Here is a 25,649-nt window from a genome sequence, read left to right on the forward strand (position 1 = left end):
AGTGATACAGGTTAGTAGCCATTATAAGATGGGTAAATGAGGCCATAAATGGATGCACATGGTCAGCAGCACAACTCAAATAGGCGCTGACGTTCAGGCAGTGATGTTTGTTTGGTCCAGATATTTCATTGGTATTTGATGCTGCAATGTGTGCCAGGAAAACTTTCTCCTCACCATTATACCAACAGTCTGGATTGTTGACACAAGGAAAATTATGTCAGCGGATTCATGTTGTTTATGCCTAATTCTGACCCCACTGTCCTTAAATTTAGATGAGCTGTGCTGACTGTGCTTTATAAAATGATTGTTTTCCACTCTGGCCCTTGTCTGCTAACATCTATTAGGACAATTTTGCTTATGTGAATTTTGACTGATTGTAATGTGAAATTTCTTTTTTTTTTCCTGTTTAGAGCCTTTCTCAAAGCCTTTGCACTAATGGGTGAAACCCAGGAACGAGAACGGGTTTTAATCCACTTTTCCAATAGGTACTTTCAATGTAACCCCACCATCATCGCCTCACAAGGTACTTCACTTCTTGCTACTTAAAAAAAAAAAACTTTTAAAGATGTCTGAAATTATTAAATCAATAATAGAAGGATTTATTCCAAATAAATACACAAACCGCAAACTTAATAACACTAGCTCACTACCCGCTTAGATCTGGGTTTGAATCTCAGCTGCCTGAAGCTGTGCAATGGATCAATGCCCTGTCCAGGGTATTTCCCCCCTGTACCCAGTATTTCCCAGTGGCAAGAATAAAGCAGTTTTATATCCGTGAAATACACCCAAACATCATTGTTAAACCAAGAACACACCATAGACGACACACAGACCAACAATAACCCACCAACACCTGATAAATGGAAAACACCCCCCAACCTGTGAAATCTGCTTAACACCTGTTACGATAAAGCACATTCTAATAGAACGCCCCAAATACACCAAGGGAAGACAACAAGTACACATGGCTGGAAGCTTAATAGAAATTCTTACACACGACAACACAAGAACAGTCTTAACCTACCGTGCAGCCATAAAAATGACAAATGTGTGTTAAGCAACGTGTTAAAACTCAAATAAATAAACGAATGCAACTGTAAACTACCAACGGAACCATATTGTATCCTTTTCCTGCAAGACCACGTCCATTTCTAATAATGACGAGAACAGCAATGGTGTGGGTTTGGTCTAAATTACCAGGTCAACGTTACTTCTAATTACCCAAGTAAAAATCCACTAAAATTATTAAGTGATTAACACGTGCTTGGCAAGTCGGTCTGAATATGAATGGCTTTTTATTTGGTACTAATTATGAGTGAGAAATTCGTTACCTACATATGACTTATTTGCTTGTTTCCTTTGTGCCTTCCTTTATACATATTGGCTTTCATCCCACCCACTCAGCCTATAGATTAGCTACCGATCAAGTCAAACGTCCCTTGAGGAAAGAACCAGTAGCTGGGTATTACTGAGCTTGTTCGGCATCAGGCAGAAAAATGACATCTCAAACAATAGCAGAGGTTCAGTACAAGGTCACAGATGATAACCTTTCACTAACTGTGCTTTTAAACAAGCAAAATAAAAGTGTTCTTTGGAATTGAATGGTTTTTTACTGTGCCTACGTACTAATTATATTTTAATTCTAACTGTTTTGCCTTGCTCATGCTCAAGTCCGTGTTTGATGCTCGAGTGTCATGTCTCCCCCGTAGCAACTGTCTTGGTAACAACAAGCCTGTGTGACCAGTAGATGGTAAAAAACTAAAACGGTTCTCTTGTTGCTAAGACTGTTGCCATGGAAGTTGTGTTACACTTTGGCCCAGCGGAGAGATGGAGATGATTTGCACGTTTAAAGGCTTTTCATGTCACCACACGAAGCATATCATTATCAATTTCTGTTTAGTAAAGATTGTAAAGCACGTGCGGTGAGCTGCTGATGTTTATAGTCGTCGGAGAGCGTTAATCACCTTTATCTTTATGGTCACGCGCTAATCCAATAACAATTACTCATGAATCCGTCTCCTTTTGCAGATGAAGTGCATTGCCTTACATGTGCTTTAATGCTGCTCAACACTGACCTTCACGGCCAGGTATGTTCTCTACACACCACTGTGGTGTTTACATTTTTTTTTAGCAAATTGTTTTTTTTATTATTTTATTTAACACTGAAACCCTAGGACAATGTCATAGCCTTTTCTACACTCTTGGATGGAAACACGCAATCCCACCCAAACAATTCTGTGCACAGTTAGGACCAACACAGGAAGTTCTTGGAGTTTTCTTCTTTTTTTTTTTACATCACTTTCCCTAACATTCCTTGAACTATTTACAGTACTTCAATGATAGTGTTGTGGCGAATGTATTTATAAGCTATTTTATTTTATTATTAAATGTTTTTTAAATCTGTAAACTAATTGTAATAATAATAATAGTGATACATTTCCTGATCAGCCATAACATTAAAACCGCCTCCTTGTTTCTACACTCACTGTCCATTTTATCAGCTCCACTTACCATATAGAAGCACTTTGTAGTTCTACAATTACTGACTGTAGTCCATCTGTTTCTCTGCATGCTTTGTTAGCCCCCTTTCACCCTGTTCTTCAATGGTCAGGACCCCACAGGACCACCACAGAGCAGGTATTATTTAGGTGGTGGATCATTCTCAGCACTGCAGTGACAATGACATGGTGGTGGTGTGTTAGTGTGTGTTGTGCTAGTATGAGTGGATCAGACACAGCAGTGCTGTTGGAGTTTTAAATACCGTGTCCTACGTAGTTGGTCCACCTTGTAGATGACACGATCATTTATCTATTGCTGCTGTTTGAGTTGGTCATCTTCTAGACTTTCATCAGTGGTCACAGGACGCTGCCCACAGGGCGCTGTTGGCTGGATGTTTTTTTGGTTGGTGGACTTTTCTCAGTCCAGCAGTAACAGTGTGGTGTTTAAAAACTCCAGCAGCATTGCTGTCTTATCCACTCATACCAGGGCAGCACACACTAACACACCACCACCATGTCAGTGTCACTGCAGTGCTGAGAATGATCCACCACCCAAATAATACCTGCTCTGTAGTGGTCCTGTGGGGGTCCTGACCACTGAATAGCGGCTAACAAAGCATGCAGAGAAACTAATGGACTACAGTCAGTAAATGTAGAACTACAAAGTGCTTCTATATGGTAAGTGGAGCTGATAAAATAGACAGTGAGTGTAGAAACAAAGGGGGTGGTTTTAATGTTATGGCTGATCGGTGTATAGTACTTTACAAAGTAAATATTAAAGGAACATACAGGAAGTATAACAATATTAGAGAAAAGAACACAACGAAGTTTGGACATAGAGAAAGAAGAATAATGTGCAGTAAGAGGAAAGTTTTTAGTTGACCTTTGAAGGAATAGATGGAGGAACATTCGCAAAGGTCGTGAAAGAGAGTTTCAGAGTCTGGCGGCTGTGGAAGTAAAAGACCTGCCGCCCACAGATGCAAGTCTAAAACGGGGGACAGCTAGAACGCCCGTGCCAGAGGATCTATGAGAGCATTTGGCACAGTTAGGATAACGAAGTGCACTGAGGTAGATAGGGGTGGGGCCACGAAGGGCTTTGAAAGTAAGCAGAATTATTTTGTATTTGATATAGGAGGCTATTGAAAGCCAATGATGCTGATGGAAGATGGGAGTGATGTGGGCTCACTGCTTAGTAGATTTGAGGACTCTGACTGCTGAATTTTGAACGAACTGAATCCGGTTTGCCAGCTAGAAAGAGAATTGCAATAATCCAGGTGTTAAAAGATAAAAACATTATTAACCACATTAACAACACTGTACACCACTAATCTGTACCTTGTGAGCTACATCCTAATTCGTCATTTGGCATCACTGAGTTTTATCTTATGGAAGAACTTTGCTCTGATGAACATTCCAGTGGAAGTATATATATTTACTTCCTCCTCTATAAATGACTTAATCTTTACCATCATTTTTGCTGTGATTATGATCTGTAGACTAAATAAGAAGTTTCATTGTGTTTCTGAGAATAGCTACTGTCGCCGTCTCCACCGAACTAGTTCACGTGTCTTTATCCTCCAGGGTGGCAAACCTTGGATGTGACACATTCTGTCTCTCTCTCAATAGCACACATATGCGCCTTTGAGACGCCAATATTTCACGCCCACGACTTGTTAGTTTGCTTAATGCTTGATTTGAAAGACTCCAGCTTTTACGTAACTGCAGAATGCGGCGTGCGAAACGTGTGAAATCACCAAAGCTGTTCTTCACCGAGAAAATATTCACATTTCATACCGTGTACAAATTGGACCCGGTTCCTTTAAAAAAGGAGGAAGTGTTCTGCTCTGACCCGCTGCTGCTGTCACTCACCAAGTTTAAAATGGGTGTTGATAAGAAACCTAATGTTCCCTAATTACTTTTTGCTTTTCCCTTTAGGCTCAGAATTTGATTCCCTTTTGTATAGGGGAGCTTAGCACGCCGTGCCCTTTCTGTTAGAATGGAATGTTGCACTGACATTAAGAAAACCAAAACAAATCACATCAGCCTGCAGCTAGAAGGGCTTATCTGAAGTCTCATTGCACTGCCAGACTTAAAATTTTGCCATCTGAAATGGTTTCATGGTTAATGAGAACCTGCGTGCAGCGTCAAAGACATTTCTATATGCAGTGCAAATCTCAGATATACATGTTCACAAGCATTGAAAGATGACCATACAGCACATGGTCAAATGGGTCCTGGAGTGGTTTCGAGTTTAAAAGGCATTGAGTTTCAAGGTATTTTTTCTCATAAGGAAAACCTGTTAATGCGTTCCATGGTCCCGTTGTACTGCATATATTTTAGGCTAATGGGAAATAATGGGGTTGTTTTTGACACTTATAAACTGAGAATAACACAAATATAGTAAAAAAAAAAACACTAAAATACAGTTAAAATCAGTGAAATATAATAAAACCTGCTCTATATCTTAACTTCTTTATTGTTTCCTTATGCTTCTTAATCGTTGAGATGCTTGATCTTGGAATTTGGTATTCCGTTCAGTAAAGGCACATTCACATGAAAGGCAGCAAAATAGGTTTTGTGCTGGCTGTGTCGTTATCTCCTATGGAGTGTGGTGGTGCACAAAGCTTAACGTGACTTACGAGCGAGGAATTTCCATAGTGAAGAGAACTTATGACCAGTAATAATTAAGAGAGGTTTAGTGTTTCTGTGTCTTTCTTTTAATAAATTAAGTCACACAAGCTTTTTTTAGACTGTTTTGGAAAAGCTGATTCTCACAATTTCTCAGCACCCCAAGCTGTAACACAAGTTTAATCACACAAATGCAGATTTGTCTCATATTCGCACTTTGATTACGTTTTACTGCACCATTTAAGCCAAGTGCTGAACAAAATGGTAGTTGCACACACATCAAGTTTAAGGTAAACATCGAGTTTTAAGGTACAAATTTCTCGACGAAGGGCGTCGAGTTTCAAAGATTTTGAGTTTAGGGGACGTCGAGTGACAAGGTAACACTGTATATCCTTTCCTAACAGGTGTGTGAAATCATGCACACTATTTAACTATTTAATCTCTATAGACAAACATTGGCAGTAAGATGAGTTGCAACATTCAGGTTTCAAATTGCCTCTGGAAGCAACATCAACAGCTCATCTGGAACTTCATGGATTGGGTTTCTATGAGCAAGCAGCCATGTAAAACTTAAGATCACCAGAACCTATCAGCTTCATTGTAATAAAACACATCTCAATTAGACTCTGTAGCAGGTACAGGTACAGGTTTTCATATCCAGCTGTCCACTCAGATGTTGCTTCAGTTGTAGTGTGTTGAACTAGTCTCTATAGAAGTGTGTCCCAGTATTCTACAGGCCTATCCAATTTTTTTTGGTATATTTCAGTTGAGCCTTCCGTGCTTCTTGCTCAAGTTCTCTACATAGACGGCATTTGGCGTCATCCTACGCACGTTTCTGAGAAGAGGGCTGTCTTAATTTTTAGATGCTGCCTACTAAGGTGCCTTAATTCTAAGCGATAATCTGACTGAATAACAAGGGAGCATCTAATGCTTCCTCATCGGTGAAGGTAATCCCAGAATTCAGTGCAACACAACTTTTCTCACAAAAAATGACAAATATAAAGGATGAATGCGGAGCGACAAACAGAGTTGATTTTTAATTTGTATAAAGGTGAAATTCGGGCTTATCAGTAACAGTTTAATCGTTTTTGGGACACAGGGAGATGTTGGCTGGCATGCTAGTGGGTTGTGCACCCTCAGCTCATTGGTTTAAATGGCCTGAGGCTAACTGTGTTGGCTTAGTAAGTGAACATAATGTGACGTAATCGCTTTTTAAGTAGTGCATCTAAATAATCTGCCTTATGAGTTCAATGTCTTATTAGAATCGTTTCTATTTAGGCAGCTACTCAGGAAGGCAGCAAGGCAGCTTTCAGACAGACCCATAATGTTGGGTGTCAAATGCTTTGTCATATCTTGTAAATATTGAGCAATACCCAGTTAGTGACACATCGCATCAGCAGAAACATGTCAAATGATTCATAGTCAAAAAAAATAATTCATGCGAAAGATTCACTTTCTTTAATGACTCCTGGAGAAAAGCCTCATTTCATGTATTCAGTTTAAGCTCAAGGTCCAGTGGAAACACGCTTGCTTGTACGCACTAGCTTCAGGCCCTGTGTGACTTTGATATCTTGTGCCAGTCTGAACATTTGTCAGTGCCGTCCACCTACAACCTCGGCTGGTACTGGCAGAAACTGTAAAGTTGCTGGAACAAACACCTTCTGCTCATTATGTTAGCGTTCAGAGGCCTGCTCCATTCAGCCTTTGTTCCCGGCCTTGAGGAAACCGGAATCGGAATAAATAACTGTTAATTTTATTAATAGTGCAGACTTTTCTTTGAGAAATATTATTTAAAAAGTGTCGAATGCCAAAGGAGAATGATTGCCCTTCTGTAGTTAAGAATGATGCCATTTATTTCTTCTTAAGAATCCAAAGTGACACCAGTCGGTTTCAATCCTCTGTTAGGTAAGATGAAGTGCAGGAACAGTGAACCAGTGATCACACCAGTGAGCAGCGAATCAACCATTTGAACGTTCCTGACACTCAGCATATAACATTTAAATGAGATTTTTTCATTTTTATGCAAATAATGTGTGACTCATTACAGCAACACTGTAAGTCCATTAATTGGCCGATAGTATGGTGCGAGTGTTTGAGTTCATTTTGTCACAGCTCCTGTTTCATGCTGGCTTTAGCTCATGTTCTTTGCAGACTAGTCTTCATTAAAGAAAAAGATATAGCTGCTGTCTTAATTCTTTTCATGTTTTTTTCCATAAGATATTAAAATTAATTTAAAAACAAGACAGTTTTATGTTAGTATAATTTTAGAGGCAGTTTGGCTACCAGCATTTTCTACTCAGTCCTAACCACTAGCAACAGTGGTGGTGACTTTATATACATCCAGTGGGTAGCACTGTCGCCTCACAGCAAGAAGGTCCTGGGTTTGATCCCCAGGTAGGGCGGTCCGGGTCCTTTCTGTGTGGTTTGCATGTTCTCCCCGTGACTCCGGGAGCTCCGGTTTCTCCCCACAGTCAGAGACGTGAAATGGAGATACAAAATTGTCCATGACTGTGTTTGATATTAAACTTGTGAACTGTTGAATCTTGTGTAACCAGTAAATACCTGTCCTGTTATGAATGTAACCAAAGTGTGGCCGCTCAGGTGGCGCAGCGATAAAAACACACGCTGCCGGTTAGGCTGAGCAGCCACATGAACAACGATTGGCCTGTTGTTCATATATGGGTGGGATTAAGCCGGATAGGGACTCTCTCTCATAACTAATGCAGTTACGATCTCTGCTGGCTAATTGATGACGCCTGCACAGAGATGAGAAAAGAGTGCTGTCAGGGTGTGTCTCTCCGTACACAGTGCTGAGCTGCACTGCACTCGTCAAAGTGTAGGTGATAAGATGCATACAGCATGCTGCCCACGTGTCGGAGGGGGCTTCGTTCTCCTCAATCAGAGCAGAGATCGGCATTGGTGGAGAGGAAACATGATGCAATGGGGCAATTGGACGCGCTAAAAAGGGGAGAAAATACATAAATAAAATAATAATAAAAAAATGAATGTAACCAAAGTGTAATAAATAAATATTAAAAATAAATAAATAAAAATAAAACACAATTAAAATCCCAAAGCTGCCATGTTCCTTGCAAGTATTTGCACACTTTTGACATTTACTGTTGCTCATGCATTGAAGTCTGATATATTTTTAGATTACTAAACGTCTCCTAAACTTTGTAGAACATCGGCAAGAAGATGACGTGCCAGGAGTTCATCAATAACCTGGACGGCCTGAACGCAGAACAAGATTTCCCCCGAGAGCTTCTTAAGGTAAGTTCCACCTGTGTAATAAATCCATCACCATATAAGACACGGCATGTAACGTGAGCTGGATTGTTGTAGTAGAAATGAAAAAGGATGCACTAATCTACTCGTCTGCTCGCTTGAATGGGGTCCAGCTTTTGGACCGGGTAATTCAAAACACTATTTTAGTCTGCTGCGTGCAGATGATCATTCGATCTCTACGGCTTTACTGTAAGGCTCTCTGCGGCTATTCAAGCGGCACCCACTTGATATTCGTACACCCGATATATTCCATGACTTATAGCCCGCTCATGAAACCTTCCTTGGCCTGGTTTAATTAGAGCTGCTTCAGTGCTGTCAGGCCACACAAAAGGGTAGAAGGGTCTCCAGGGCTGTGGCCTGAAATGAATTGGCAGATTACTAACAAGTGACAGGATCGATTACATCCTTGTGCAAATATTTTAGCGGCAGTGACCCGTGTGTTGGCCTCAGTTTAATGGAAAAAAGAACACCAGAAGCTCTCAAGAATATGTTTTGATTGGCAAATTTTTTTGGATGTTATTAGGGGTGAAGTGTTGAGTTTTACCGTGTTATTGTATAATAACCTGACTGTGTTGTGATGCAGGTTAATATTTCATGTTCTTAATTACATCACAAGTTTACAACATTTATGTTACAGTAACAACATTTAAGATTTAGCTTTCATCCCAAGTGACTGAATAGAATCCAAGCAGGTGAGAGCAAAGGGCCTTGGTCAAGAGCCCAGCAGTGGCAACCTGGCAGCAGTGTGTAAAAGTTGTGTGTGTGTTTTCATTAATATTTTTATATAAAAATGATATTTATATTTTGCATCTCGTCCCAGTATACAGGAAGTTATTATGCTTATCTTCTTTTAATAGCTACACTAATGTTGTCGTGAGGAGCGTGTACATACCTCTATACTTTGATAAGCATGTTTAGCTAGCAAACACACATTACGGATACATTCACATTCACTGTTAAGCTGTTTTTCATCAACAAAACATGAAGACTGATGTGAAGCTTAGTGATGTTTTCATATTTTGATAGGACGCTATATACTTGTCGGTTAACCCTTAATCGTTGACTGATAATGGTTAGTTATGGAACGGTTGGTTTAAAAGAAATAATCAAAATTTGTCTCCATAGTAAACACACTTAATGAAGATTAGGTTTCTTTGGCCATTGTTTGAGGAACTTATTGATTTAATGGTCTCTCTAAACGTCTGTGATTCACTAACCTTTTAATTAATTGCTGTGATAAATGTGATAAGGTGGCACAAGCTCTCTGTTTTTGAAATACTTGGCATTTCTACGAGGTGTTTGCTGGAAATATCTTTCTACTCCATCATGTCTCAACAGAAGGAATAAAAACATCCTCTTTACCTGTAACATTACTGTTGTTTAACCCTCTTTCTCCCCAGACAATACCTTTCTATGGTCACTCTGATTAGCGAAAGCTTAGTCATTCACTGCCAGGTCGGCACACAGCCACACAGGGCATAAGCTTTGGTAGAAAAACGGAAATGAGTTCGCCCTGCCAAGAAACACTCAGCAGACTTTGATAATCCCCCCTGATTCAACCTATTCCTGCCACCCTCCCCCCATTTTTATTAAAAAACAATCACCTTACCCTTGCAGCAAAACAACTAAACTCTGCCTGGGCTACAATGGGACAATAACTTGGCCTGAATCCTGACATGGCAGACGAAAGATATGACGATGCCCTCCGACAAAGTCGAATGCCATCGCTGTGGCTTTCATGGCGCAGCTACCTCTGCCAGCTTTGGATCAGCTCTTTGCTTGTATAAGCTTTTCATTACTCGCTCTCAGACTGGAACTTCGCAGACTTACAGTTTTAATTAGAATAGATGGAGGCTTTTTGTATTCCTGTAATTAAATAAGTTGTCTATGTGTCTCTGTAAGCCAAATATCCCAGAACTTAAGAGTTTACATGCCAAAGTTAATCCAATCTAGTAAAGTTGTATTGATATTGGCATGTCAACAGGTATAACGGTTGTATTTATTACAGTTGAAGTAAATTAGAATGACTGGCCTAGTCTGTATTTTACCATGGCATGACTGGTCCAAAAGGATACAAGCTTGATTTATTTGGACAATTGGGCAATTAGGTTTTATAAGGGTCTGTTGTGGAGGGCTTATCTCTTTATAAAAAGCAGTGAATTGTACAGTTTTGATAAGCTGCTACTGGTAAAAATAGATGTTACAATCAGGCAATGAAAATGAGAAGCAGGCAGAGTAAAAACATCAACATTATTTCACTATGTAATCAAATGTTTTACTATTTAAGTGAACTTAACACAAAGTGCCAGTGCTATTTTGTTTGTAGCAGAATAATTTGTTAATACTGATAACACTGATAATCACTTAACTTTTATTTTAAAACCTAATGCTAGTCTGTATTTTGAAACGATAATGAGTCTTCAACAGTAATATGCTATTTAAACACCACCCAGAGATTTAAGGGTACAAGGTGTGTTGCAACCAAGGTAAAAACTAAGAAGCTGCCACAAAAGCTGATGTAGCACTTTACACAAAGTCTAATTACTTCATTTGCTGTTTTGCAGTCCTTTGTTCTTGTATTTTATTTTAAAATCACAAGGCTGGTCTTGATTGCTCCAGTCCTGGATGTGTAAAACTTAAAAAAGTTCTCATGCTTTTGCAGTTTAGCTGACAAAGCTTCAGATGTGAGCGCTCTGCATCATTTAAGTTGTATTTCTCAGTGTTTCGTCTCGTAATGGCGATACAAAATGTTCTCCATAAACTAAACTCACAGCTTTACATCTGACTTCAGTAAATACATACTTAGAAGTCCATGTCTTGTTAAAAACTCACAGATCTGTTCGCCAACACATTATGGTAAAGCTGGATGCACTTGCACACACGCATGAACGTAAAATGAGACTTGCATAACAATTTCCTTCGGGATAAATACAGTATCTATCTATCTATGTATAAATAAAAAAATAACAGTCCTCTAAAAAAAACAGTGCAATTGTATTGTATGTATGATGTACACTTATTTATGTCTGATTTCTAATTACCACTGACCTCATGCTGGCCGGTCAGGGACAGCCGAAGGGCCGGATGTGGCCCGGGGGCCGTACAATGCCCAGGTGTCTCTTAAGATCACTCGGGCAACATTTCTCAATGTTTTTAACAAGTGAAATCTTAATTGTATAAAAAAACTTATTTTTCTTTTGGGTCCGTGACTGTGTTTGAGATTAAACTTGAATTGATGAATCTCATGTAACCAGTGATTGCGTATCCTGCTATGAATGTAACCAAGGTGTAAAACATGATGTTAAAATCCTAATAACATAAATAATTTACCAAACTTTGAGGCAGATAAGCACTTTTCCTATTGTCGACCTGCAGAGCTGAACGAGTTAGTAAAATGCCAGCTTTTAACTTTGGTCTCTTATCTTCAAACATGCTTCACTCCTCTTAAATCAGGCTAATCCAGACTCGTCGTCTGTGTCTTTGTCTGTATGTGCTCTTAAATGAGTGACTAAGCCACATTTGTTAAAGTACGGCGTTCTGATATACACAAGCCTGCAAACTTGTGGAATTGAGCAGCACCTTCCAAAATGTGAAAGAAACACTGCAGGATGGTAATACGTCGTAACGTTTGTGACTGGGAGTCCTTAGTGCTTAAGAGAGATTTATAAGGTAAACAGCTGCTCCACTGCCGGCACTGCTTTTATTACCCTACAGCTTTCCTCCATGGATTTGCAGCCGAATCCACAATGTCTTGAAGTTACTCGAGTACCGCAACAAATCACTGGGGGGAAAAGGTGGTTTTGATTTATTTATTTATTTTACTTATTTTTGTTTCATTTTCATGGTTTACCACTGTTTTTTCTTGGTGAGGGTGGCAGTGCGTCCGGCTTCAGCGAAATCACTGGGCGCAGTGCAGTAACGCACCCCAGACGGGACACCAATCCATCATTTACATTTTCAGCATTTAGCAGACGTTTTTATCCAAAGTGACAAACAGTACTGTGACTGTATACTGTCTAAGCAATTAAGGGCCTTAACCGCTAGACTACAGCAACCCTAACATCATTAATCCTGATGTTATTCCCAGGTTGCTTTATACTTGATCAGAATCAGGATCTTTATTATTCACCAAGTACCAGATGTACAAGGAATTTCTCTTGGTGCAGGTGTCAACATATATACATCTAACTAAATAATAGAAAAAGGTATACTATATATATATATAAACATAGAATAACAATACAACAGCGACATAGACAGTACAGCATCAGACAAAATGTGCAATGAAGATGTATAGTACAATAAATAAGATGCATATGTGAATTGACTGCATTGAAAAGAAATGTGTGAGGTACGTGTGATGTGCAGCATGTATGATAAGAGCCATGTGCGTTCTCTTAAAGCGGAGGGATGTGAGAATAGTCCTTGTTTAGTACAGTGATGGCCTGGAAAAAGAAGCTGTGGAGGTGGCGGTTGGTCAGTCTTTAAGGCTCTCATTCTCAGCCTCCACTGAGATGAAAACCGATGGAAAAGGGAGTGACCAGGGGGAGAAGAACCAGCCATAGTCTTCCCTGCCCTCTTTCTCATCCTAGAGGGGTACAGATCTTTAAGGGTGGAAAGACGAGGAGGTTGTTGTCTTGCCATTAGCAATGCCATTAATATTTAAATATTAAAATACATTGGATTGTTTATTAGTTTGATGATTTAAAATATATATATATATACAGTGTATCACAAAAGTGAGTACACCCCTCACATTTCTGCAGATATTTAAGTATATCTTTTCATGGGACAACACTGACAAAATGACACTTTGACACAATGAAAAGTAGTCTGTGTGCAGCTTATATAACAGTGTAAATTTATTCTTCCCTCAAAATAACTCAATATACAGCCATTAATGTCTAAACCACCGGCAACAAAAGTGAGTACACCCCTAAGAGACTACACCCCTCAATGTCCAAATTGAGCACTGCTTGTCATTTTCCCTCCAAAATGTCATGTGATTTGTTAGTTTTACTAGGTCTCAGGTGTGCATAGGGAGCAGGTGTGTAGTACAGCTCTCACACTCTCTCATACTGGTCACTGAAAGTTCCAACATGACACCTCATGGCAAAGAACTCTCTGAGGATCTTAAAAGACGAATTGTTGCGCTACATGAAGATGGCCAAGGCTACAAGAAGATTGCCAACACCCTGAAACTGAGCTGCAGCACAGTGGCCAAGATCATCCAGCGTTTTAAAAGAGCAGGGTCCACTCAGAACAGACCTCGCGTTGGTCGTCCAAAGAAGCTGAGTGCACGTGCTCAGCGTCACATCCAACTGGTGTCTCTGAAAGATAGGCGCAGGAGTGCTGTCAGCATTGCTGCAGAGATTGAAAAGGTGGGGGGTCAGCCTGTCAGTGCTCAGACCATACGCCGCACACTACATCAAATTGGTCTGCATGGCTGTCACCCCAGAAGGAAGCCTCTTCTGAGGTCTCTACACAAGAAAGCCCGCAAACAGTTTGCTGAAGACATGTCAACAAAGGACATGGATTACTGGAACCATGTCCTATGGTCTGATGAGACCAAGATTAATTTCTTTGGTTCAGATGGTCTCAAGCATGTGTGGCGGCAATCAGGTGAGGAGTACAAAGATAAGTGTGTCATGCCTACAGTCAAGCATGGAGGTGGGAATGCCATGGTCTGGGGCTGCATGAGTGCAGCAGGTGTTGGGGAGTTACATTTCATTGAGGGACACATGAACTCCAATATGTACTGTGAAATACTGAAGCAGAGCATGATCCCCTCCCTCCGGAAACTAGGTCGCAGGGCAGTGTTCCAGCATGATAATGACCCCAAACACACCTCTAAGACGACCACTGCTTTATTGAAGAGGCTGAGGGTAAAGGTGATGGACTGGCCAAGCATGTCTCCAGACCTAAACCCAATAGAACATCTTTGGGGCATCCTCAAGCGGAAGGTGGAGGAGCACAAAGTCTCGAATATCCGCCAGCTCCGTGATGTCGTCATGGAGGAGTGGAAAAGCATTCCAGTGGCAACCTGTGAAGCTCTGGTAAACTCCATGCCCAGGAGAGTTAAGGCAGTTCTGGGAAATAATGGTAGCCACACAAAATATTGACACTTTAGGAACTTTCACTAAGGGGTGTACTCACTTTTGTTGCCGGTGGTTTAGACATTAATGGCTGTATATTGAGTTATTTTGAGGGAAGAATAAATTTACACTGTTATATAAGCTGCACACAGACTACTTTTCATTGTGTCAAAGTGTCATTTTGTCAGTGTTGTCCCATGAAAAGATATACTTAAATATCTGCAGAAATGTGAGGGGTGTACTCACTTTTGTGATACACTGTATATATAAATTCTACTTTCCTTATGTAGACCTTATATTGTAAGCGTTTGTGACCAGCCAATATATTTCATTTTTATTAAAGGTGGCACGAGTAAAATGATTTCATTATATCATCTAAAATCTTTTTTCTCAGTTCAGCATCACTAACATACATTTAGTCTGAGAACATGAAACAAACCAAGTCCTGTTCAAACCTCAGGGCAAAGTCTAATTTATTTTTTTGGTTTATTATCCAATTTTATTTACTGTCTGTACTGTGTGTGTGCTTACACACGACCGACTCAGATTTCCTTGTTCAGTCTGTCACATTCGTTCCCATATCTAGATTGGTTGCTATGGTAATCATACAGACATTCCTACACTGAGTAGTGGCTTTAAGGCAGAGAGAAACATGATTTAGTAACCAAATGGGTTTGCAAACACAAAAGTTATTAGTACATTATTAAAGTAATGAATTTGTAAATATGCTGCTGTTTCTTTCTTTGCGAACACAATTTTTAATGAAACTTCTGTCCCCTGGAAAAACTGAGGGTTTAATGGCTGATACCACCAAGCTTTATCTGTGCATGGTGCTTTTAGGTATTATTATTACACTAATAATACAGCATTTTCTTGGATATTTATTATTAAATAGCTGTAAACTGTTACATCTTTCCTATTAATGACACTTTGTAATAGTCTGGGAGCTGAGGACACCAATTGTAGCACTTCAGCTGGTCACCGTTGTCTGATTCTCCTCTTCATGCTACACTATATATTTCAATAGAAGACATATCTGGACTGTAGGCAGGCCAGTCAAGCATATGAACTCTGTGTCTGCGAAGCCACACTCACTGTTGAAGCATTCGTAGAATGAGGCATCGTCTTGCTCAAATAACCACAGACTTTCTGGGAAAAGAAGGCACCATAATGGCAGCAAACATCATCTCTAAAATCCTAAAATATGCCTCTGTTAATACAAATGTTACGTTTTGCATTTTTCACTGATAACAGTCGTCATGGTCCTTTTAGTCTTTGGCACGGATGGCTTGTCGTTGGCTGAATCGTGGACTTGTCTGACCACAGCATGTTTCCACTGTCTTTCAGTTCACCTGAGATGAACTTGAGGCCACAGTGAATCCACTTTGGTGGATCCTCCTTTTATACCCAATCATGAGTCCCTCACCAGTTACTAATCCAGCTACCTATTTTAGTATGTTTTAAAACAGTGTAACATATTGTTCTATCAACTTTTCACAGTAATATTGTGCCCTGTCCCAACGTTTTTAAATTTGTCATCAAGAATTTCATTATATTTACAAAATACAACCATGTTGCTGAGAGAAAGCATTAAACGTATTTCATTTACAATTTTTTTATTTTATTTTTTATTTTTATTGCATTTTACAAGATGGCCAATTTTCTAGAAATGGGGTTTGTATAATATAAAAACGAATAACTGGCTTTAAAAATAAACAACAGTGATACACTGGATTTGTCTTTCAGTATATTTTATTACTCATAAACAACCCAGATTTTGCTCTTGTTCCCTGCTTAGTGAAGTTATTAATAATAAAGCCTCAGGGATGAAATTGTGCAGAATAATCTCCCACAAGCCATGTACTCTCCTTTGTTTTGTAATACTTTTCTTTCACACAAGATATACAGTAAATGAATATAATAAAATTCATACCACAGCCACTGAATATTCCAGCTTTCTAATAAAAAAGACATGTGACCAATAATTCTTTATAATAATATAATACATTAAAATATAATCTCAGGTTGTAAATATAGGGATTAATGCAGACGATGCTAGAGCCTTTATTTACATTGCAATCACACCATAAAAAATAAGAAAAATTGATTGATGAATGATGCTTTTGAATGTTTAACTTCTTTTAAAACCATTCATTGGTTGTCTGCGAGCAAGTATATGTCTTTGTTTGGCAGTAGACACTCATTATTTAACAAATATAGTAAAATAATCTACCTTTTCGAAGAAACTAGACTTAAAAATTAAAATGGCTTAGATTAAATGATCATTAGTTGAACCTGGCTTCCTCTGTTGTATTCAAGCACACAGTGTGGATTTAAGCAGCTGGTTTATAAGCTTCAGTGTGAACTCCAGACTGAGTGGGATGGTGACATTAGAAGCTTTACTGAACCTAAAAAAAAAACCAGACATGCTTTACTGTCTGAAATGTTAGAAACGTAAGAGTCACAGACTTGTTAACAAGGTTACTTGTTTTTTTATTTTTTTATTTTTTTTTATTTGCCATATTTAAACTGTAAACCCCTACTGTTAGATAATCCCCTCTGGATAAGTTTCTATTTTAAGTGGTTGAGAAAATTTATTATTGAAATCTTTTAACTGAATCTGTAATCAACCAATTTATTTTAATTATTAAAAGATTTACTACTTACTGATTAACTGCATGATGTCATTTTATTAAACTTAACATTGTCATATATGCAGGTGCACAGTACAGTGAAATTCTTAATATTGTATGTATGTGTATATATACAGTATATATATATATATATATATATATAAATATGTATGTTTAGATATACCGATGAGGCATAACATTATCACCACCTTCCTAATATTGTGTTGGTCCCCCTTTGCTGCCAAAACACCCCTGACCCATTGAGGCATGGGCTCCACTAGACCCCTGACTGTGTGCTGTGGTATCTTGCACCTAACACCCCACAAGAGCTGCAGTTTTGGAGATGCTCTGTCCCAGTCGTCCAGCCTTCACAATCCTTACGCTTGCCCATTTTTCCTGCTTGTAGTGTCTATATGCAAATGCATGAAACCTGTTTCTTTAATTAGGCCTGTTGTGATTAAAACATTAGGGTAATGACTCAAGCTAATAAGTGATGTATAATGTTTAATAATAATTATAGTACATTTATTCACTCACCTTCAGTAACCATTTTATCAGGGATGAGATGATGATCAGGGATGAGGTGCACATGGGTGCAAGGCGGGATTACACCTTGGACAGGTCGCCAAGTCATCGCAGGTGAAAACATGCACATGGTGTTTCCCAGCCATGACCCTGAGCAGGATAAAGCGGTTAATAAAAACGAAATGAAATTGCAACAATAAAACACCCACATAAAACTCACCTGAAAACTGGTTAGAGCTTAAAGTTCTTGATGTATTGAACAGACCCACCATGCATCCCGCCACAGCAGCATAGAAACACCTGCGGCCTGACGGTTCAGTGAAAATGGTTCATGTCTTCCCTATATATCTTCAGCCGCTCTGTCCACATGCCCCCTCTTTATCATGGTAAAATCCAAGTTTCCAGACATCACAGCACTTTTATAGCTTTATTCTTTGTGCGCTTGTAATGTTACCATGCGAGCGGTACAACTTCAGGCGAACGAACGTATGAGCGGCGGGTTTGATTGGTGGCAACCTGAGCGCTGCCCTTTAACCACCTTTGGTGATCATCCAGCAGAATAAAAATTACTTCATTCCCACAGAGACTGCGACTGCAGAACACTAAAACATTAAAAAAAAATGTCATTCAAACTCTGTTAAGCTTTCATATGCCCAGAGGGGGTGGGACTTTACCCTCAGAAAGTGAGCATGATCTGCAGTAGTTAGAATTTGAAGTGGCAGCCAGCACCAGTCACACAAAGCCTGGCATATGTTGAGCTGTTCTTTGGATCTTGTTTCTACAAACGGTATGGACGGCAAAGACTGACCTTTTAGGACATTACGGGCAAGATTGACCCCCATACTGCTTTGTAATCGGAGCTAGATCACTGGCGTTGTTGTAACGTTTCTATTTTGATCAGATCTATTCAACAGCTGTTGTAATTGTGACGGGTGCTTTACAGGGACAGTGTTTGTTGTTCTGAACATTATCCATCAGCCCAAACAAAGCAGAGTTGAAACTGGAATTAGAGAGAGGATTGACAAGCTTATAAGAGATTCTGAACTCTGCTAGTGTTCTAGTGTTCTGCCTTGCATTAAAGACTGCTTAGTAAAGTACAGCAACTGTTAATGTTAGCATCTTATGGTGTCATTCCTCTGGAGAACTGTTTTACAGCATCATTACCAAATCTTTCTCTCAGTTAACGCGCTTCGATGCCAATATGTTCATTTTAAGGGTAGAGGTTATGGCTAAACATTCTTAAATATATATGTGGTGTTTAATAGTTCTGTGCTAAAGAAACTGTCAGTCATCATTATGCAGGTACGTAATAGTAGTGTCCAATTTGGTACTCAAATTTTGCTATTTCTCTATATTGTTTCAAATACGTTAATAAATTTGGTGAACACGTTGACTAGTACTCTAGCAATCCTGTTCTGTATTTTCAAATGGATTTTATTATATATCATTGAGAAGTATTATTGACCAGCGTATCACTTTTTTGTGTAGCACTGTCGTCTTATAGCAACAAGGTCCTGGGTTCGATTCCCAGGTGGGGCAGTCCGGGTCCTTTCTGTGTGGAGTTTGCATGGGTTTCCTCTGGGAGCTCCGGTTTCCTCCCACAGTCCAAGACGTGAAAGTGAGATGAATTAGAGATACAAAATTGTCCATGACTGTGTTTGACATTAGACTTGAATTGATGAATCTTATGTAACCAGTAACCTGCCCTGTCATGACTGTAACCAAAGTGTGTAAAACATGACGTTAAAACCCTAATGAATAAAAAATACAGTGGTACCTTGTTTAAAAGATGTTGAGTTTCAATGTATTATTTCCCATAGGAATGTATGGAAAACCTGTTAATGTGTTCCTTATACACTTACACACTGAAAATAACACAAATATAATATATAATTGCTATTTTGTCACTTCTAATGTGAATGCGCCTTTACTGAACAGAATATGGTATTCCAAGATCAAGCATCTCCATGATTAGGAAGCGATATCTTGATATCTATGATCAGTTTAATTGTGTACAATATCTAGTTTAAGAAAAATAATAGTTATTTATTGTGCAGTGTTCTAAAGTTGATGTTCTTCATCCCACAATTAAAAATAAATAAATAAATAAATACAAATGTTCCCTGTTATCTAACCAATAACCTTTGTTTTTAAATGGTTTTATAGTGCAGGTGCTGAAAGATGCACTATATCACTAAAAGTATTTCATTGCATCATTCAGGACCAATATTGGAAAGGGGGGCTATAAAATATCAGGCCTTTTCTAAAAGCCTGTGTTTAAAGCGAGCGAACTAGTCAAGCACTAAAATTTTGATATTCTTGTTAGCATGACAAATCAACACCACAGTCACTGTAGGTTAAATCTTTCATTCACATGGTTCAGCTGACAGGTTGAGAAGTCTTCAGGCTAGACTTCCATTTCTCAGAGCTTAATCTGTGTCATAAGCACTTGGAGTAGAAAAGTCGCTCGGTTTCGCCCTTTGGGTCACATCGTTCTACACGTCATTCAAATCTTCTATAGAGTAGAACTCTGGTAATCTACTACACCACCACTGATCCAGAAAACAAGTCTTAATCTGATTTAGGTTTTTTGGGGTTTTGCTGTGAGAATTTGTTTAAGAATAGGTCACACCATGACAGCACGTGAACTTTAAGGGGAGTAGTAAACAACAGCTGTATATGTATAAGCTTTCAGCTAACTTCATTTAAAAGGGTAGGTGAACGCCGAAGTGACAGAATTAGCAACAAGAGTGTGTTGTGGCAGAATTGCCCTTAAATAAAAAGTGAATTAAAATACACAAAAATAAAATTACAATTTGTTGTAATTGATTCCTCTAAGTAACTAGTGATTTAAAACCCCCCTAAATAAATCATTGGTGAATTAATATACACAAAAATAAAATTAAAATTTGCCGTTACTGGTCCACTTAAATAACTAGTGAATGAAAATACACAAAAATAAAATTTAAATTTGCCATTACTGGTCCACTTAAATGACTAGTGAATGAAAATACACAAAAATAAAATTAAAATTTGCCGTTACTGGTCCACTTAAATAACTAGTGAATGAAAATACACAAAAATAAAATTTAAATTTGCCATTACTGGTCCACTTAAATGACTAGTGAATGAAAATACACAAAAATAAAATTAAAATTTGCCGTTACTGGTCCACTTAAATAACTAGTGAATGAAAATACACAAAAATAAAATTTAAATTTGCCATTACTGGTCCACTTAAATGACTAGTGAATGAAAATACACAAAAATAAAATTAAAATTTGCCGTTACTGGTCCACTTAAATGACTAGTGAATGAAAATACACAAAAATAAAATTAAAATTTGCCGTTACTGGTCCACTTAAATAACTAGTGAATGAAAATACACAAAAATAAAATAAAAATTTGCCATTACTGGTCCACTTAAATAACTAGTGAATTAAAATACACAAAAATAAAATTAAAATTTGCCGTTACTGGTCCACTTAAATGACTAGTGAATTAAAATACACAAAAATAAAATTAAAATTTGCCGTTACTGGTCCACTTAAATAACTAGTGAATTAAAATACACAAAAATAAAATTAAAATTTGCCATTACTGGTCCACTTAAATAACTAGTGAATTAAAATACACAAAAATAAAATTAAAATTTGCCGTTACTGGTCCACTTAAATGACTAGTGAATTAAAATACACAAAAATAAAATTAAAATTTGCCGTTACTGGTCCACTTAAATGACTAGTGAATGAAAATACACAAAAATAAAATTTACATTTGCCGTTACTGGTCCACTTAAATAACTAGTGAATTAAAATACACAAAAATAAAATTATAATTTGCCGTTACTGGTCCACTTAAATAACTAGTGAATTAAAATACACAAAAATAAAATTAAAATTCGCTGTTATTGGTCAGGTTTTGTATTTCCTAAACCTAGTGAGAACATAAACACAAAGTAGCTTTATAACATTTGTACAAAGTTGCTTTGATGATTTTGTAAGAAGTATAAGGGTAAAAGAGCTCATTGTGCTTATAAATTATTTAAATTTCCAATGGATATTGTTATTATTATTAAGTGTCATTATGTTTATTATGACTGGCGTCCATGTGGATAGAGTTTCTATCCACATCCAACATCCTTCTTCTGTTTGGGTCTTCCGGCTTCTTAATGGCTTGTCCATTGTTCCTCAATGAACTGTATTCATCCATCTTCTTGCTGACCATCTTCTTCCTTTTTTACCTTTAACACTTCCAAGCATAATTGTCTTTTCTAATGAAACATTTTTCAGTTGGTTATCTGGGCTTTAATTAAAAGTTCAGGTTGGATTTGGTCAGGGATCCATTTGTTTGTTTTGTTTGCTTTCCAAGGTATTCTTAAAGTCTTTGCCAGCACCAAAGTCATCAAAGACATTGTTATTCTTCCTGTCCCGGGTTTTTACTTTCCACATTTCACAGCTTATCTTTGTTTGGAGAGACAAATTGTTACATCTACCTGTAAATACGTCCATCTGACAAGTAGCTACATTTCAGTGAATACTGAGGATACTATGCGAAGTAAAATGTTAACAAGATTTTTGTGTAGCTACAACCTTGGAGTAAAAAATATTAAATATTTATGTTTCCTTTTTGCCTTAAAATAGGAATTATTTTGCTGAATAATGATTAAAGTGCCCCCTATAAACAACAGGTCCATACAGCCTTTCATCTATAAACTAAATTTCTCATTTCATCTGATTTTCATCAACACTGGGCACGTGGCAGGTATACACTGGACAGGTTGCCAGCCCCTCCCCCCAGACGTGGCCAATCTTATCTGTGTAGACGCCCATCCAGCCAATAGCCAGCTGAGATTTGAACCCGGATATTTACACTAAATATATATATATATAAAATGTATACATTATATATAGCTATAAGGGATCTATATTATATATAACTATGAGGTATCGCACTTTGACATTTTCATTGAAAACAGTGAGGGTGGGAGGAGTAGTCATTGGTCGTGTCTGAGAGACTGAGTTAGAGTTTATAGTCCGGATTTAGCGCCATCTGATTTCCACCTTTTTTAACTGCTCAAAGAAGCTTTAAGGGGAAGAAGATTTTCATGTGATGATGATGTGAAAGCACTTTTACCTCAGACTTATTTGTATTGTGCTTGTGTCTCCAGGTCTTGCTTTCCATAAGTAATACATTAAAGAATAATCACTTTGATTTGCAGGTAGATGAGCTGCACCATACTTCTGGATTTTCTTCTACTGTCTGAATTTCACCCGCATTGTCACAAAGTGACTAATTGGGACGCGCTTAATAAGATTTGTGATTTGCGTAACGCCGATGCTCAGGGCCGAATTCTTCCCGAGCAACAAGGCTTTTTGTCCACAGCTCTTATGTAACGGTTCCCATGACGACATTAATTTAGAGCTTTGTATAACCCAGCACTTTCTCACAGGATGTTTATTTCTTTAAAGCTTTCCATCCTCTGAGCATCAAGTATTAAGAATCCTCAGATGCTTCAATCCGCCCAGTGCTGACTAACCGCTCTTTAACGTCTGCCCGCTAACACCAGATGGTCTGAGCTGCCCGTGTGGGGGTACTGTGTGTGTGTGTGTGCTAAGCTGTGCAACAGTGTAGTGGTCACATTTTCTGACCCTCCTGTCAGAAGCCATGTACAGTGCCTGAAACGAGTTCATCCACTTATAACCAGTATAACATTTATTTCTCAAATTGCGTAATCTTTAAAAAAAAAAGTGTGAATTAAATAAATAAAAAGTACAAATCCTGTAAACAAATGATTAAAAATGTTGTACATCACCTTGCCAGCTAACTTAATTTTAGGAGGTAAATACCCGTGTATGAAATTTGCAGATTAGTTGTTTTTAATTACATTTCTTTGTATGTATCAGTTGTAGCCTAGCAGTTAAGGTACTGGATTAGTAATGTTGGTTCATGCCCCACCTCTGCCAGTTAGCCACTGTTGGGCCCATGAGCAAGACCCTTAACCTTCAATTGCTTAGACAATACACTGTCAGAGTACTGTAAGTCACTTTGGATAAAAGCGTTTGCTAAATGCCGAAAATGTAAATGTTGTATAGTTTCTGAATAGAATGTCCATATTCAAAGCAGGTCAGATAATTGAACATAGAGAAGAACAGATTTGGGAGACCTCCCTAGAGAAATAAACATGTGTCTAAGCTCAACTGTGCCCATTAAAAAGAAGTGAAGAAAACAATAAACAGTTCTGCTGCCAAGTTTATGATACCATGACTTTATTCTGGTAAGGGTCATGACAGACCCGACCTCCTTGAAATTACTGGGCGCAATGTGGTAATACACCCTGGATCCATCACCAATCCATCGCAAGGCTACGGTCATCCTCCCTTACCCTGCGTTCTCAATGGCAGCGACTTTTCTCCTCTTGTTGACCAAAGCACTGAACGCTTGTCACCCTGCGTCCACACCCACAATGTAATTATTGCCTGTGGGTGTTTGGTGTCCATGGTTTACCTGAGCCAAGCGAAAAAATACTTGGCTAGTATCTAGAGAGCTACAAATCACCACAAATCAGATTCCTTCCAACGCAGTTTTTACCACAAATCAAATGTTTATCCATGAGATTTCCATGATTCACTTGTTCTTAAAAGCCTGAATGCATCTTTTTTTTCTGTCCAGGAATAACAGCCATATGTGGCTACTGGCTAAACTAGACAATGGGAATTTATTCACATCCAACTGTTTCGTTTTTAAGAATCTTGCTGGAATAGAAAATTTCTAGAAAATAGAAAAGCTTTTGTCCCCTACATTAAAAATATAAAGATTTTATAAACTTCTATGAGCAAATAGAATAATTACAAGGGGTGTACATGTAGTTTTCTTTCTTTTTTTAGTCTTAATATAAACTTAAATTTCAGTCACCGGTAGATGTGGCAGCTCGGAGACAACGGATGTGGCGTTTGCTCGGAGAACGAAACTCGACTCTCAATCACTATGTGTGAACAGTTCAACGACTCGATTCGAGCGGCTCGCCGACTCATTAAAAATATCTAGCATGTTAAATATCTGGACCTGTCGAATCGTGTAGTGTGAAAGGCGTTTTGACAAAACGTAGTTTGGGAGACCAGATAGCCTCGCCTGCGATTCCCCCTGGTGCTAGATCGTGTAGTGTGTGTGACCCCCATCACCTATCAGTTGTGTAGTGTGAAATACACAACTTAAAAAACTCCCGATTGCAAGAGATCCAGTTGTGTAGTGTGAACTGTACAGCCACCTGACGACTTGGAAAAAGTGTAGTGTGAACTTGGCATAAGGTAGTGTAGCAATGAATTGCCCACTACTGCTGAAATCCAGGGTTCAAATCCCTAATGGTGTTATGGGCTGGTCAAGCACCTGCATACAGACATAAATGTCTAAATGTGCAGGAGGGGGCGGACGAGGCCTAGCGATAGATTGGCTCCCTGTCTCGGGTGTGTTCTGGAACAATCGGACTTAATGTGACCCTGTCCGGGATACATCAGTGGTTAAAAAAGATAAAAAATAAAATGGAACAGAATTTCTTAAATTCTTTATTTTGGATATTAGGTGCGTAGGTGGGAAGGGAAATAATGATCAGCTATACTGTGATATACCAGACCACTCAAAAATAGCATTCTCTTAGCTGCGAGGTTGAATGTGTGTCGCTGGTTCGGTTATATAACAGCAGAAATAAGTAAGCACTGGTAATGGATGTACAGCTGAAGGTGATTACATGTGCTTATAGCTGCGGCTCCTGGGGTGCGCTTCTCTGCTGAGGTATTTCGGGTAGTCGGTCCCGGTTTCAGCAGTCGACCTCTTGTTATTTGTTCACCTCAGTGTACACTTCACTTGGAATTGTTTGGCTGCCAACCCACACATGCATTTACACACCGCTGGAGAGAGACTGTACATGGTAATTTTACATTTTACATTTTCAGAACTTATCAGACGCTTTTATCCAAAGCGACTTA

The 25,649-nt window shown here is 38.6% G+C and overlaps 1 protein-coding gene across 7 annotated transcripts in view; it reads left to right on the forward strand.

Annotated features, from left to right (window-relative positions):
• The window catches only part of psd3l (pleckstrin and Sec7 domain containing 3, like), a 130,399-nt gene that overhangs the window by 62,254 nt on the left and 42,496 nt on the right, over positions 1 to 25,649 (forward strand). For 4 of the 7 annotated variants that reach the window (XM_063014636.1, XM_063014641.1, XM_063014642.1 and 1 more), the window contains 3 exons: positions 411 to 523; positions 2,029 to 2,087; positions 8,310 to 8,399. In XM_063014636.1, the coding sequence (XP_062870706.1) occupies positions 411 to 523; positions 2,029 to 2,087; positions 8,310 to 8,399 (262 nt within the window). Of the gene's footprint in view, positions 1 to 410; positions 524 to 2,028; positions 2,088 to 8,309; positions 8,400 to 9,051; positions 9,172 to 19,155; positions 19,436 to 25,649 lie in introns of those variants that run through there. The other 3 variants (XM_063014638.1, XM_063014640.1, XM_063014639.1) reach the window with 3 other exon arrangements.

The sequence above is a fragment of the Trichomycterus rosablanca genome, chromosome 18 (assembly GCF_030014385.1).
Source record: "Trichomycterus rosablanca isolate fTriRos1 chromosome 18, fTriRos1.hap1, whole genome shotgun sequence".
Taxonomy (NCBI): Eukaryota; Metazoa; Chordata; class Actinopteri; order Siluriformes; family Trichomycteridae; genus Trichomycterus; species Trichomycterus rosablanca.